The sequence below is a fragment of the Heterostelium album genome (genome assembly GCF_000004825.1).
Source record: "Heterostelium album PN500 unplaced genomic scaffold PPL_scaffold8, whole genome shotgun sequence".
NCBI lineage: Eukaryota > Evosea > Eumycetozoa > Acytosteliales > Acytosteliaceae > Heterostelium > Heterostelium album.
In genome coordinates, this window is record NW_008805070.1 from 499906 (window position 1) to 516713 (window position 16808).

A 16808-nucleotide genomic window follows, 5' to 3' on the forward strand; every position below is an offset into this window, starting at 1 on the left:
GGAATGACTCTTTTTGGCCAGTGTTTGTTCCATCTCACGGAATTGTGCAGTGAGCTTTCCAACTTGTTCGAGCAGCTGCGTGTTACTCAGATTCAACTTATTGACCTTATCTTCGAGTTGTTGCTTTTGTTTCTGTTCGTTGCGTAGTAGATTGTCGAGATGCTGTCGTTTACTCTCGAATTTCATCTTCTCGCTGTTCAAGTGGTCTTCGATTCTCTTCTTCTCATTCAACTCCTTCTCGATTCTGATGTCTGCCAGCATCTTTTGAGAGACCTCAAATGCCAGACTGTCCTTCAGTGACTTTATCTCGTTGTCCTTCTCGAAAAGTGAGAGAATCTTTTCCGATCCCAACTTTAGAGTGTTCAATGCGCTCGTTGTTGGTTTCATGAGTTTCGATTTCTTTTCTTTCTGTTCGGACTTTTCTTTTTCTTTTTCTTTTTCTTTCTCACTCGGTCGTTCTGGTGAGATATTTATTATTTGTTGTTGATGTGAATGTGAAGATTGATGTGATGGTGAATGTTGCTGTTGTTGTTGTTGTTGTTGTTGTTGTGGTTGTGAATGTTGTTGTTGTTGTGTTTGTGGTTGTTGTACAATGAATCCAGATTGGAAACTATCGGATGTTATTTGAATAGGTGATTGATGTGTAGTCGTTGATGTATTAGGAGGTGAACTTGATAATGGAGATGGTGAAGGTGAAGGTGAAGTTGAAGAAGATGAAGAGGTTGTCGTGGTTGTTGTCGTTGTCGTTATAAGTGAAGTTGTTGTCATCATAATAGAAGCAGCACTACTATTAGGTGGTGTAGTTCCACCGGTATTATTAATACCATTACCATTATTATTCCCTGTTGTTGTAATTACAACAGGATTGTTTGTGGTTGTTGTTGTTGTTGATGTTGGTATTGAAGTAGCAGTTGTAGATGTTGTTGTAGTTGTTGGTGGTGGTGGTGAAGTTGTAGATTGATTAGCTGTTGCATTATTATTGGATGCAGTAGCTGTAGATGTTGTCGTAGTCGATGGCATCGTTAGTAATTGATCTTCCGACGCTTCAATAACAAGTGCATCACTCAGCAGAATACCAGATCCAGTACCAGCATATATAAACACTTTGTTTTGTCCCATCGAGTTGGCAGTATGTCTAAACCTCGGATGTGGATTCTCCATACCGGCCATCACCGGTTGTTCCCAACGCATATCGTCGAGCGACAACAAATGTACATCATTCAAAAAGTTTGAATCCGATCCACAGCCACCAAATATTACCAAACGATCACCCATCAACGTACTGCTATGTCCTGAACGTGGTTTCGGTGAATTACCTTTACATTCTATCTTTTTCCAAATCATCTTATCTGCACAAATAAATAAAAATAAATAAACAACACAGTAACACACACACACACATAGCAAATATTAATATAAAAACCAAAATATATATTGATGAATATGCAAACATACCTAAATCTAGACAATGTAAATCATTATAATACTTTTTACCATCGAATCCACCGAAAACATACATATGATTACCGACTTGGAAAGTAGAGTGTGATCCACGTGCAGGTGGAACGGCACCATCACATGTTGGTTGATCCCAATTTCCTGTATCTAAAAAAAAATAGTGATTTAGTTGTTGCTGCTGCTAAAGTTTGTTGTTGTTGTTGTTGATCTAATAAACCTTAACCTACCTATATTAAATGTTAAAACACTGTTGTAATATTTGTTACGTGAAGAGTTGTGACCACCGAATACAATGAGTTGATTGTTGTATGCAATGGCGGTGTGACCGGCTCTACCCTCGGGTGACTTGTGTTGATGTTGTGATTTCAGCCATTTGAAGCGATCACCACCTTGGTGTTGTAGTACCGTTACGTCAGAGAATGGTTTACTGTTGGCACGTCCACCGTAGATCAGAATCTGTTGACCAAACGGCGTTGCACTGTGACCGTAGCGCGGTGCAGGTGGATTACCCTGAGGTTCTATCTTTGACCAGCTGTTTGATCCGCTGTTATACAGCGTTAGATCGTTGAATGTCTTATTACCATTGCCACCAAACACCAGGAATGCACCGTTACTCAGACTGACGGTGACATGTCCCCATCTGGCTTCAGGTGAACCACCGACACCCAACCTTTTCCACTCTAATCTCATTCTTTTAAACCACTTATTATCTTATCTTGTCTTTTTATTCTTATAACTATATCTATCTATAAACTACTTTCTTTTTTTTTTTTTTTTTTTTTTTTTTGGTACTGATTGTTTTCCTTTCCTTTTACTTTACTTAAATAATATTAATAATAAAAAAAAGTATTATTACAAACTAAAATATAAAATATATAGTTTAAAACATTATAAAAAAGATATTAATAAAATAAAATATCTAAAAAGATTAGGTTTAAGTTATTTATAAATAAAATAGTTTGCTGCAAAAAAATAAGATATAAATTTTTTTAATGTTGCTTTTTTTTTTTAACCTTTTTCAAAATTTTTTCTTTTTTTTTTTCACAAATTTTTTTGATGAACAAACAAAACACAATTCAAGTAATATGAATAGAAAGAAGACTGACAAAATTTTGTCATGTATTCATGTTTAGATTGATCAAAAACTGATATTAATCAACCAATTAAAAATTTGTAATATATTAAATTAAATTATTTTGCAAATATATATTTCATTCGTCTTTGAAATGTTTTAAATATTGCTACTAAATGAAAAATTGAAAGAGATCAAATCACATCGATATCCAAATATATTATCATTGACAAAAAGAAATTAGTTTTTTTTTTTTTAAAAAAAAACAAAAAGGTGAAAAAATTTATTAGTTTTTGAAAAGATAACATTTATATATTTATTTATATTTATTTGTACATAATAATGAAAATATTAAAACCGACATGGGTAGAACATAGTGGTATGTATTATTAATTAAAATTACAAATGATCATTTGATCATCACTATTTAATATTGATATTTAATGATGATGATGATCATCATGCATGTTAATTTATTGATTATAATAATAATGATAATCTTTTTGATTTTTTGTTATTAGGTTATTCTATATTTTCAATAGATATACATCCAGATGGAACTAGATTTGCAACGGGTGGTGGTGATAATAAAGTAAAGATATGGAGTATAGCACCGGTGGTTGTGGAGGAAGCCGAACTGGATTCAAACGTACCGAGACTGTTGAATTCTATGGAGTCACACTATGGTCCTGTGAATTGTGTGAGGTGGTCGCGTGACGGAAAGTATCTGGCGTCGGGTAGCGATGATAACTTGGTCATGGTATGGGGACTCACTTTGTCTGGTGGCCGCTCTTCGTTTATCTCGGTGGGTAGCAGCACCTCTGAAAAAATCGTAGAGAACTGGATCTGTGTCTATACACTCCGAGGCCATTCCGCCGACATCTCAGAGATTGCTTGGTCACCCGATGGAAAATATCTGGCATCATCATCCTTTGATAAATCCATTATAATTTGGGATTGTCTGAATAGTTTTAGTATGTCTGTTTAAATTATTATTATAGTTCTACTACGCTACATACATACATGTTTATCTTTATTAACAACTAACTAACTGACTGACATTTTTTTTTGTTACTTCTTAGAAATGGTAAAGCAATTGGATGAACATAAAGGATTGGTGAAAGGAATTACTTGGGATCCAATTGGAAGATATCTGGCATCGCAGAGTGAGGATAGGAGTGTTATCATTTGGAGAGTGTCGGATTGGGTGGTGGAGAGTGTGATAAGTGATCCTTTTCAACAGTCGTGCAATAGTTTCTTTTTGCGATCGAGTTGGTCACCCGATGGACAATCGCTTTGTGCCGCCAACGGGTTGAACAATCAATCGCAAACCGCTGTTATCATTCAACGAACCAGTTGGAATCAGGGCTGTGATTTCGTTGGCCATAAGAAGCAGATTGTTGTAGCGCGATACTCACCAATCTTTTACCTCGATGCCAAGAAGAATCCATACTGCTGTATTGCACTGGCTGGACTTGACAATACTATTACTCTGTGGTCGTCGGGATCACCACGTCCGTTGATGGTAACAACAACACTGTTTGATCAGTCGATTCAAGATATAGCTTGGCTGCCGGACGGCTACTCATTCCTGTGTTGCTCCTCCGACGGAACCATTGGATATATTGAGCTGACTCCGTCTGAGATAGGTGGACAGCCGATGTCCGTAAGCGAAAAAGCAAAGCTTATTAAGCGTGCATACGGAGATGCTGTTCGTGTGGGAAACGATGGCCAACTCATTGTTGGAATGATGATCGGAACAAGTGGCGGCGGTGGCGGAGTTGCTGGTGGCAGTGGGGTTGGTGGTGGCGGTGGTGGAGCGGAACTGTCAATGTTGGCAGAGAATCCAGATCAACTGACAATGGAAGACGAAACATCCACCTCCTCCAAAAACAATACATCAACTACGACGACGTCAACAACATCGGCATCGGATATCGGTGTGCCAATACAGATACACCCAACACAAGTAGTTAAACAGCGTCAAAAGGAAACAATCATCAATGGACGACGTAGAATTACACCGTTGAACATTGGAGGACCTGCCAGCTCACAAGCAATCACCAAGCCATCTCCACTCGCCATACCCTCACATCTAAATCATAATTTAAACGGAACACCAACCATCTCACCACAATCATCAACAACAGCAACAACAACAGATAATGATAATAACAATAATAATAGTTTGGAACCAATGGATATAACAGGAAATAATAATAGCAGTTCAAATTCTGAAAGTTTATCAAAGAGTAATACGGATTCACCAACAACTCCAACAGCTAAAACTGTACATCAACCACTCTCGGCAATGTTAAAAGCAGCTAAACAACAACAGCAACAAACACCAAGGGATAGCAGTGGTAGTAAGTCAGGATCTGGATCAACACAGACAACACCAACAGGAAGTACAAGTACAGGTAACAGCGAGGTTTTGGCAAAAAGAAGAAATCTCGAGGTACAGGAATCAACAAGTAAAAAGAAAACTAAATCTTCAGCTTCGTCATCGTCTTCTTCTACCTCAGCATCGAAAGACAAAACAACAGCTTCGTCTTCGGCATCAGACTCATCTAGTAAACATCAGAGTTCTGCAAACAATCAAGCTGGAAATGCACCGATGTTCTTCAACGACAGACTTTCATCGATTCAATTACAACCGGCAACTGGATCCAATCATATTTCCAAACATCTTACAACTCACGACCAAACTATACCAAGATCATCATCAGCTTCGACATCAGATAACTTTAATTTAATTTTAGATATAAACATTGTGGAGCAAGAACTACTGGAGTCAACTGAATATTTCTCCACGATCCGTTATCTGAAAGATTCGATCTTGTGGGAGAACAAAATCAATGGTAAAGTTTGTGTTGCCACTGGTAACCGTCATTGGTGTGCCGTTGCAACTCACGATGCAACTCTTCATATTTTCAACTACAACGGTGTCTCGATTATGTCCAACATTGTACTGAGAAATCAAGTGTCATTTTTGGAGTCAAACAATCAATATCATCTGCTCATAATAACATGCGACGGTTATTTCAGTGTCTGGGATATCAAAAAGAGAAAATGTGAAATATCAAATAGAGAATTACCATTCTTTTTAAATAGAGATAAATTAACAATTAGTAAGTAGTAGTTAACCTATTTAAAGAGATATATATAGATCGATTGATCGATTAACAATTATTTATCATATTATAATCTTTTTTTATAAAGGAAATGCATTGGTGACTGAGGAAGGTAAACCTATTATTTCAATGAGCAATGGAGTGTCGTATGTATTTACCGATACAGTTGGAGAGTGGATAAAAATTACCGATAGATTAGGTTCGCTTTCGGAGTTTAATAGCAACGCTGATACCACGAGCATTGGAATGCTCGCAAAGCTCCAACAGGCCGGAAAACCAAGCTCGGTGACTGATCTCATGACTCTCTCGAACGACCGTGCCTCACAGCTGCAGCTCTCGACAACATTCCTCGAGAAGCAGCTGTTCCTCGCAACAATATTGTCAAGCCCGTCAGAGTACCGACACTGGCTGTTCACCTACGTAACACATCTCACCAATCACGCCAATCAATTGCGTCTCCAAGAGATTTGCAACGATCTTTTAGGTCCATCTTGCAATAACAATAGTTTTAGTAAGAATCTATTTGATAATATAGATAATAATAGTAACAATAACAATAGCAACAAAAGTAATAATAATAATGATAATCAAGTATCGACATCTTGGGAACCAAATATTTTAGGATTTATCAAAGCGTGAATTACTTCGTGAACTCCTTCCAACGATTGCAAAGAATCGTACACTACAGAGAATGGTTGGTCAATATAGAGAGTCACTCAATCAATTCACATCCAACAAAGATAATTCTTTAGATATATTATTTTCATAAAACATAATAAAATAAGTAGGTCTATTGATTTTAATAAGATTCAGTATATGACACAAGTTTAAAATAAGGCAAGTTTATAACTATTAATATATAATGTATTTCACAAAATTATTATGAGTCTACATTTATAATTAAATTTGCAAAAAAATATAATTTATACTTTGAATTTATTTTATTTATTACTTTTCACTATAACATCAATGTGGTTTTTACCAATATCTGGGAAAATTACTCGATCTGGGAATTGAACTATCAATTCACGCAAGGCTTTCATTGGCTCCAATTGAAACTTACTATTATCTGGGTGATAGTTAAAGTGCAGTTTAGTTTCTTTTTTGATCTCGAGATAATTTGCAAGTGCAACCAAAGTTTTGGGACTTGGATGACCATGCTTTGAACCATTGGTGCTTATCACTAGATTTTTGGCATTAATTGATTCAAGGAAACTACCAGGGTTATTATTTTCCGAACCATGGTGAGGAATGTCTACATAGTCAAATGTGATATTTCTACCTTTAATTTGTTCCGAAATATCTATTCCATCAGCGTCCCCAGTAAATAACATTTTGGTATTATTTATAGTGTTGAACAGGATGAATACTATTCCAGTTTTGTTGATGTCTGTAAGCTTCGCCGAACGTTTTTTCTCCTTGGACAGCTTTTTTGTTTCCTCTTCTACCTTTATTCTACCTTCAGGTGTTGGTAGAATAATTTCAATTATGATCTTTTTGTCTTTATCTAAATATATTTTATCGCCTTTGACCAATTTGTTGTAATGGATAGCTGATTTCAAGAATTCATTTGCATATTTTGCTAATTGGTAAGCGTGAATCCAACCTCGTGACTCAGTGTTGAGGTCTCCAGACTGGATCGCAATATGTTTGATATCTGGTGCGCTGTGTGTTGGGAATTTATATTTGAAGATGAACGGTAACAATCCATTAACATGATCACAGTCACCATGAGTAAGCAAGACCATGTCCAACACTTGAAGGCACTTTACTCTTGACCAAAAAGATGGTTCGAATGTTGCCCCTCCATCGACCAACATGGCAAATCCTTTACTCTCAACAAGACTACTATCACCTTCTTTTGATTGGAATATACGTATGCGGGTATCGTCGTCCGTATATTCACCTTCTTCATTCACGGTGTTGATAAATTTATTGTTACATCCTTCTACAGTTTCCCATGATCTTCTTCTGGCCTGCACATTTGGTAGAATTTGATCTAATTTTCCCACTTGAAAAATTTCTGGAAACGCTCCATGGTTCACCAATTCGTGATCAGAGAGAGGATAGAGGTAAAGCTTCACTTTATTCCACATCAAATTAATCTGACTTCTTTGATCTTCAAAGTTGGCTTTTGTACAATTATTAAACGTTTCTAGATCCATCACATTCCCCTCGAGCTCGAGGGGTTTTGAGTTTTTTGTGGCTTTCCGATACAAAGTAGTATTATATGTTTGTCTAATTTTCTTCACGGCTTCCTCCTCCGATAGGCCATTTTCGTGACGTATGAACGAGGCACAAACATCTACAGCAAAGCAACAGTTGAACAATAAGTGAACCCCAGTGGGAAAGTGACGAAAGGAGGTTTTAAGGAGGTTTTTGTATAGGTCAGAGGCTAGGTGGTGTCCATCGAATAGTTCAATTGAGCCAGGCTCCTCCCCTGAGTGGCCACAATAACAGATGTACACTTCGATGGCATGGATCATTGGAATATGTGTAGAGAAATAGCCAGCGAGATCATCAGAAGTTGGGTTCCATATTACTGTTATTTTTATATCTCCGTGAAGAAAACTTCTAGTAGTGTAGGTGTCGGACGATATCTCTTGCTTGATTAAATCCAATGCCTCCTTCTCTGGAAAACCTAAATACCGAGCAATATAGTATACATCATGAACTAGGTACTGTTCAAGTCCGATAGGATCTCCGACAATGATAATGGCCTCTTTATTTACTTTCATAAGTTCTTCCATGTCTTTGAGGTCTTTGGTAAGATCTTTCAAAGTAGTTTGCTTAGTATGATACCAACATCCACGAATACCCAGTACATAGATTTGATCTTGATCCAAATCTAGATCTTTGTCAGTTTGTTTTTTGATTTCTGCCTTTGCCGAATCATGTGAGATCACAAGCTCCTTTGCAATCTCTGGGGTATCGGGGCCATTGTATAAAACTCGAATGAATCCACCAAACATCATTTCCTTCTTAATAGTTCTTAATAGCATCTGATTGATTCATAAATATTGGAAAAATACAAATTTTCAAAACGATTGATCTATTAGTGAAGCTAAAAAAAAACATTTCAAATACAAATTTTCACGTGGTGTTCACTAATTTTTGAAAAATACACGAATTATCAGTGGAATTTCAATTTCTGATTATTTCTATTTTTTTTTTTTTTTTTGAAAAATTTTTGATCAACTTTTTTTGTCACTTTATTGCGAAAAATTATGTTTGAGATATTTTTTCATATTTTAACTAGTGACGATACGAAATTCTGAAGTTCACTAAATAATGGTATCTAGTGATAATATTCATTAGAATTCTATATATTGTTTTTTATATTTTTCATAGCTTCTTTTATTCCTTCTGATTTACTATCTAATATTAATTTACTACTTTTTCTCATATCTGTATTCGTAACAAAAAGTATTCTGCGGCGTTTTGATATGAAATCTTTTTTTTACTCTCAAAAAAAAAATAGTAAACTCAGCTGATTTTAAAATTTTGAAAGTACGATAATAGTCATTTATTGCTTCACTTGACTTGATTGTCATAGCTAAATAATAACCTCCAATTTAATTATTGGACTTACTGTAAAGAAGGACTTTTAGTAAGACATTCTTGCTTTTCGCAGAATCTTATCTTGTTGAGAGTAAAGTTATCTATTAGAAATGACCTATCATGCATATGTAAGCAAGAGTGATTGGAATCTGCTTAAACAAATATTTAATTTAGAATATGCTTTATTAGATAACAATTCAGATATCGATCCAATTTGGATTTCACGTAGCCTATCGGTGCCAAAATCAAAATTATGCTTTAATTGTGTTGTAAGTAAATAGGTTATGTATAGCAACAATTTAATGTTATCTAATATAATTAAATTTAATAGAAAAGATCAGGTGATGAATTTGACAGTTTCAAATTAACTAAACTTCGTGATCAACTCATCGAAAGCCTTGCCACAAGTCAACCAATAACAAACAAGCACTAACAACTGTCTAAAATAGTAAAACCAACTACCTCCCAAGATATCCTACATCCCAAAAGTAACACCACCAGACTTGACATCACTTTAACCAATAACAGTAGAAGCCAAGAAGTTATTCTTAATTCAACTCAATTGATGTCAACTCAACAAAACAATAATGAAATCAATATTACTATGAACATCAATTCAAAATCTCTTGTAAATAATAATATAAATCAGATCAACGAACTTCAGGCCAAAAAAAGATAAGAGCATCGAAGAGATTCTGGAAAATATGATCAACTAAACGAACGCTTCAATACAGAGGAGTTTTATCATAATAAGCACCAATCAAATATGAAGATGTTCCAAAACCTCGCGGATAAAGAATCTTATGATAGTTTTATACGAGATAAGCTACTAGATAGTAGGGAATCACCCAGCGCAATTGCTGACAGTATAAACAAATTATTCAATTTTGGAAAATCAAACCAGTTAATGTCCACATGGCTCGTACCTCTTGGAGTGGTGAGTGAAGAAACCGTCAAACATATAGCACTTATTATATAATACAAATCAATGTAAGGAAAATGAACAATAACTATCAAACATTCAATCAATCAATCAATCAATCAATCAATCAATCAATCGATTATTAATAATGTGAATATATTTGTGTATGATCATATATATAGCATTAGTATTAAATTCACCATGTTTATTAGAGATGCTTTGTATATTATTAAGAAAATCAATGGAAAATGATTGGGTATCACCATCGCTACGAAAAGGTGCAGGTATCTCTACGAATCAAGACGATTGGAATCAATTGGATAGAGTGACACGAATTAGTTTCACCAACGACCAGCTGCTACAGATTATTGAGAGTTTGAATCTCGAAATGCAAATGGGTGACCAAGAGGATCCCTATCAATTCCTCAGTGATTATTCAAAGTCATCATATCAATCCGATCTACTTCTCACTCTCTACGGACTTGCAAACGGTCCCCGTAAGATCCAAGTACTATCGGCACTGGAAAGATTCGGATTCATAAAGATACTACATACAATTATAACAACCATAGATTGGACTAAATCTGAATTCAATGAAGAGTATGATATTTATTTAATAATAATAATAATAATAATTGTAACAATAACAATAACAATAGCAACAATAGTAATAATAATAATAATGATAATCAAGTATCGACATCTTGGGAACCAAATATTTTAGGATTACCAAAGCGTGAATTACTTCGTGAACTCCTTCCAACGATTGCAAAGAATCGTACACTACAGAGAATGGTTGGTCAATATAGAGAGTCACTCAATCAATTCACATCCAACAAAGATAATTCTTTAGATATATTATTTTCATAAAACATAAAATAAAATAAGTAGGTCTATTGATTTTAATAAGATCAGTATATGACACAATAACTTGCAAATAATAGTGCACAAATATTTTTTATTTTTTTATATCAACACCGTGCAGAGATGGAGGATATCGATCAATCAATAAATAATAGCGAAAAACAAATTACTTTAAAACAACTCGTTTTGTGAACATATCAACGGATATCCATATAAACCGTAACTTTCACAATAACAATCATAGGATTCAGTAGCATTTCGCACAGTATCAAAATTTTAAAATAAATATAGAAAATAAAAAAAATGTGTGTGAATCAAAACGTGGTTCCCTCATTTGAATGAGGCTAAAATACAAATTTGAATTTTTTTTTAAAGATAGATTAAATTATATAATATATGTAGGTAGATTAAATATATAAATATATATTATAATTAAAAGTTATTATCGTTTGTAAAATAGGAAGAATGTCACCACCAACAGAACCTTATGAATCTAAAATATTACAAGATTCTCTTCAAATCGATAGTTTCGTATCTAATATTATATCGGGTAGCTTTGATCTCCAGTTGACAATACAAGATGGGGCTATTGGGAAATTTGAAGTGTATTTAAGAGTAGACTTGAAGTTTAGTCAAATGTCAGAGAGTTTGAAAATATTAGATAGAAGTCTGGATTGTAATCAAAAAACATTGAAAATCAATATTCCTTTCGTTACACCACTCACCGGTGACACTATTTTCAGAATATCAATCAATAGAGGTCCATGCTCAGCTTTTCACAATTTGGTATTGGCTAATATCGATGGACAATGGAAACTTGAGATTCCTTACGTTTTTAACGAGTCTTTGGAGTCACTAGGTTATCGAATATATAGATATACAGATGACACAAACCAATCGTTCTATAGATATAATGAATGGACTGCTACCGACAGTTATTCAATCGAAACTTTATCCAAATATTTCTTTGGAGATTTTATAGTCAGTGGAGGCTCAGCAGCTCAAAAGATGGATTACAAGTTCAAATGCAGATCAAGATACGGATCAGACGAGGAACGATATAAACCCAAACCTACTTTAGAACAATTGGCAGATATTATATGTTATAATGCATCAAAGTTGTCAGCCAACAGTGTTTTGATTTATTTCATCGATCAGAATGATAAAGTCTTTGATATGACCATTCCAAGTAATGAGATTGGAGATTACGATCCACATAAACTGATTGATTTACTCAAATTGGGATATCAGCACTTTGTAGATATGGAGGATATCGATCAATCATCAGAATACAATGATAAACAATTTACTTTAAAAACAACTCATTTTAATATCAGATCATCAGATATCGATATATCCAGAGATAGTCGCAATAGAAATTCGTGGTAATCTATTCTATTTTATTGAAATAAAACAATCTTCTAAATATTACAAATAGTTTCTATTTTAAACAAAAAAAATCAAATAAATTTCTAAATTACCAGATTTTAAAACCCAACAAAAATAGTTTTACTTTGAATTTTATTTATACCTCATCACCAAATACCACCTATAAAAAATTGATACAAACCCCCACAATGGAAGAAATTTGTAATGATGATCTTAAACTTTGAGAACCATGTTTCTTTCACTTTATAGTTAGTTTAATGAAACTTGCTAATCGGTGGAACTAGTACTGGTGGTATGATTACCTTTTCGAGAATGGCAGGTCACTCTAACGAAGCTATTAGAGATCTTTATATTACCGTTGGAAGAGAGGTTTTCAAAACTGATGCTAATCAGATTTTTATAGCCCAATTGCAATCATAGTTTTAAACAATTGAATTTATTACTTCAATACTCTCGGAATTCTAATTTGAAGATCCATTATGTAAAAGAGTTTACTTCAATTCTTTTATCAGATAATATTGATTTCAAACTTTAGATTGTTTGAAAAAAAAAATACTTTTAAATTTATTATATCTCACAACATTCGAATATATAAAGAACCACTTCACACAGTTTCTAAATAAAAATAAATAAATGATAAGCAAACAAATAATAAAAACAAAATGTTACCACAAGAATTTATACTTTTAAAGTATAAAGATGGGAAACAAACAAATTAAAAAGTTTATTATTAATAAATCTACAATTTCAAAATATCTTTCAAAAAAGAAAATTAAAATTGTTTTGACCATCGTAGCATTGATAGTTATTACATTGATTATATTTACAAGTGTTTATATTGTAGAGAAGAAAAAGAGAGAGAATAATAGTATTAAACATAATGATACTATAAGTAGTTTAAAAACAAAGAATGTTAAAAACAATAGTATCAATCCAACTATAATTTTATCTTTAGATGGTAAAACTAAAACATAATTTGTTAAACTATAATAATCTAAACTTATTTAAATTTGTTTATCGTTATATATTGATAGGTTTTAGATATGATCTACTAGATAGAGGTATAACACCAAATCTAAAATCATTGTATGATGATGATGATGCATCAAAAAGTAATAGTTATGGCGTAAGAGCTGATTATATGACACCTCAATTTCCTACAAAAACATTCCCAGTAAGTGTTACCTTGACTACTAAATATAATATCTTGATCAAAATCAAACTAAACTAAACATGCTCTTAGAATCATTATTCAATGGCAACAGGATTATATCCAGAATCACATGGCATTGTATCGAACTGCTTCTATGACCCTGTTTTAAATGAAACTTTCACACTATCAAACATCGATAAGAAATGGTTTTGGGGAGAACCTATATGGATGACTGCAGCTAAATCGGTAAATAGCAACTGTTATTATGAACAAGGATTAAAGCAAATCCATCTAATCTAATCAATTTATTTAAGAATCTAACATGTGCATGTTATCTTTGGCCAGGTTGTCAAGAATACTTTCCAAAATATAATATTTATCCAGTAAGTTGACTATATTGCAAAGATAACCATTAGTTAATTAACTAATCTTTGGAAAACTAGTATATAGGAACAAAATCAGATGTTGTAATAGATCAAGTTATAGATTGGCAATTAAATGAGAAACCAAACTTAACAATGGCATATCTTTATGATGTAGATATTGCTGGACATCATAATGGTGTAGATTCGTTGAAATTCAATCAAAGTATAGCATTTGTGGATAATGCTATTGGAAAACTATTATCATCCCTAAAGAAAAATCAACTATTCGATTCAACCAATATAATAATAGTATCTGATCATGGAATGACCAATATCATCGATACAATAGATGTATCTAGCTATATCAATACAACGGAGGTCTATGCACCAGATATCTCACCGATACTCTCTGTCTACGAGAATGATATCGGTGGTGAGAAAGCATTGTTAGATACCTATATTAAATTGAAAGAAGCCAACCTTGAACATTTAAATATATATTTTAAAAAAGATATACCAAGCTCTCTTCACTATAGCAATCCAAATAACGAAAGAATTGCACCGTTGATCGCAATAGCCGATGAAGGATATCAAATCATTTTGAATTCATCTCCAATAGTTGGATTAGGTAGTCATGGTTATTCAAATAGGTAAATAATATCATAGAAAATATGATGATCATCATCAATTCAATTTATATTATAAAAATTATTAATTATTATTATATCTAATCAATATTGAAAACAACAATAAGTGATGAAAAGATGAGATCAATTTTTATAGCACATGGTCCAAATATTAAAAGTGGAGTGGATCATCACTTTACATTCCCAAATACAGATTTATTTAATTTCATAGCAAAACTAATGAATATAGATAATAGCCATTTACCACCTACCAATAGTACCAATTATTTGGTTGATCTATTATTAAAATAAATATTCTTTTTTTTTTTTTTTAATTAATTAATCGTTATCACCAAATTTGGTTGTATTAATTTTTCGTTTATTTTTTAAACAATCAATTAACGATTTCAAATAATGCAATCAATTTTAAGATATAGATTTACAAATTGTTTATTACCTTATAATAGATCTAGTAGTTTATCTTTTTATTGTTATAGTAGTAGTAATAATAATAATACACCACAACAACAAATAGTTAAAAAGATACCAACTAGAAGAGTTACAACTTTAAAGAAAAAGATTGAAAATGATGAGGATCAGAGTTCAGATTTAATAGAGACATCGAAATCATTGTTAAAGAAAGAACATCAAAAGTCAAAGAGACTACAGAGTATACATGATCGTGCACCTGAAGATCGTTCTCTCTCGCAGAAAGCATACTTTGAGAAGTTGGCAAAGTCTGGTAAGTTTGAAGAGGCAGAGGAGCTACTGAAGCATATGCCTGAGGAGCGCAGAACGATCTACGCTTACGAGAATCTGCTTCTGGCATGTGCAGAGAGTGGCAAGTTCAATCAGGCTTGGAATACCTACAACACCATGAAGAAAGATCACATCAAACCGACCATCTATACACTCGGTCATCTCATCAATGTGTGTACGACCGCCAATAACATACCGAGTGCGAGCATCCAGGAGCGAGTCAACAAGATACTCAACGAGATCGAGAAACACGAGATAAAGATCTCTGTTACCTTCTTTAATATCTTGATGAAGACGTTGGTATCGATCGGCAAGTTTGACGATGCTCTGTCGTTCATCGATAAGATGAAAGCGATCGGTGCCAAGCCGGATATCTCTACGTACACTACCTATGTTGTGGCGATGCAGGAGCAATATAAAACACAACAGCAGTTCAATGAGAACAAACGGTATTTGTTCGAGCGTATTGCATACTCACACGACCATCAGGAGTTGGACACACTTCGCGTCGAAGGACTCAAGCAAATAGAGAAATACACCGAGATCATTCAATCACTCAAGAGAAACAACGTGCAACCCGACCGTTACTTTGTCAATACAATCTTACATGCATGTAAACAAACAAAGTATCCAGAGGGTGTATTCGATGTCTATAAAACATTCAAAGAGATGAGATTCACTCAGAATCTACAATCTGATACGAGAACCTATGATATCTTAATATCAACTTGTAATTATATTAATAAGGTAAAGTAGATAGAATATATATGTTTATTTATTACTTTAGTTTTTATTAATTAAATTGTAATTTCATTTTGTTATAGATTGATAAAGGTTTGGAATTATTTGAAGAGATGATTAATAAGAATATTAGACCGGATATATCATTGATAAACAATCTGTTTAGATTGTCACTTAGAATAGCATCGACAAAGAATCAAGATATCTATGATAACGAGCTGTTTATAGAGAGAATTATGAAATATATGAAGAGATACGATCTACTTCCAAACAGCGAGTCATTCACAGTCTTGATATCGACATACGCGAAACAAGGTAAACTAGAGAAGGTTTATGAATTATTCTTGGAAATGAAAGATATGAATATAAAGTAAGTATAAAATAATAATATAATCTATTGTTTTATTTAATAATAAACTAACATAAATTATGTAGACCAAATATTAAAGATTATACAGGTTTGATAACAGGATTAAAAGATGATATCGATAAAGTAATGAATGTATTCAGAGTTATTATGTCACAAGGTTTGAAGTTAACACCAGAGTTTGTAAAACTGATATTATCTATCGTCAAGAGAAAAGGTTCTGGCCAACACGTAGAAGAGATTTCAAGTGGAATAAGAGAATTAGAGAAACTAAATAAATAAACCTAATCTATTCTATATTATTCTATTCTATTCTAATATTACAATTTTATTATATTTATGTCAAGTTTTGTTTTGTTTCGTCTCATTTAGTTTTGTTTGGTTTTGTTATTATTGT

General features: G+C 33.3%; 4 protein-coding genes across 4 annotated transcripts; 2 read left to right on the forward strand and 2 right to left on the reverse strand.

The window, feature by feature from the left end:
• Positions 1-274: 274 nt before the first annotated feature.
• Positions 275-2148, reverse strand: rngB (Kelch repeat-containing protein; the record flags this gene model as incomplete). Its single annotated transcript, XM_020578673.1, has 5 exons — positions 275-315; positions 450-1043; positions 1077-1325; positions 1456-1605; positions 1686-2148. 5 exons carry the CDS (start codon positions 2146-2148, stop codon positions 275-277), a joined length of 1497 nt encoding a protein of 498 aa, XP_020431542.1.
• Positions 2149-2872: 724 nt separating this feature from the next.
• Positions 2873-6433, forward strand: hira (WD40 repeat-containing protein; the record flags this gene model as incomplete). Its single annotated transcript, XM_020578674.1, has 5 exons — positions 2873-2909; positions 3052-3504; positions 4180-5661; positions 5753-6255; positions 6287-6433. The coding sequence occupies 5 exons, from the start codon at positions 2873-2875 to the stop codon at positions 6431-6433; spliced, it is 2622 nt and encodes an 873-aa protein (XP_020431543.1).
• Positions 6434-6605: 172 nt separating this feature from the next.
• On the reverse strand, positions 6606-8639 carry PPL_07841 (ComEC/Rec2 family competence protein; the record flags this gene model as incomplete). Its single annotated transcript, XM_020578675.1, has 1 exon — positions 6606-8639. One exon carries the CDS (start codon positions 8637-8639, stop codon positions 6606-6608), a length of 2034 nt encoding a protein of 677 aa, XP_020431544.1.
• Positions 8640-9335: 696 nt separating this feature from the next.
• On the forward strand, positions 9336-16693 carry PPL_07842 (uncharacterized protein; the record flags this gene model as incomplete). The annotated part of the gene is made up of 15 exons (XM_020578676.1): positions 9336-9494; positions 9557-9632; positions 9675-9853; positions 9980-10091; positions 10330-10747; positions 10807-10946; positions 11387-11413; positions 11451-12396; positions 13093-13358; positions 13435-13574; positions 13868-13936; positions 13997-14568; positions 15042-16050; positions 16128-16414; positions 16480-16693. The coding sequence occupies 15 exons, from the start codon at positions 9336-9338 to the stop codon at positions 16691-16693; spliced, it is 4614 nt and encodes a 1537-aa protein (XP_020431545.1).
• Positions 16694-16808: the final 115 nt, after the last annotated feature.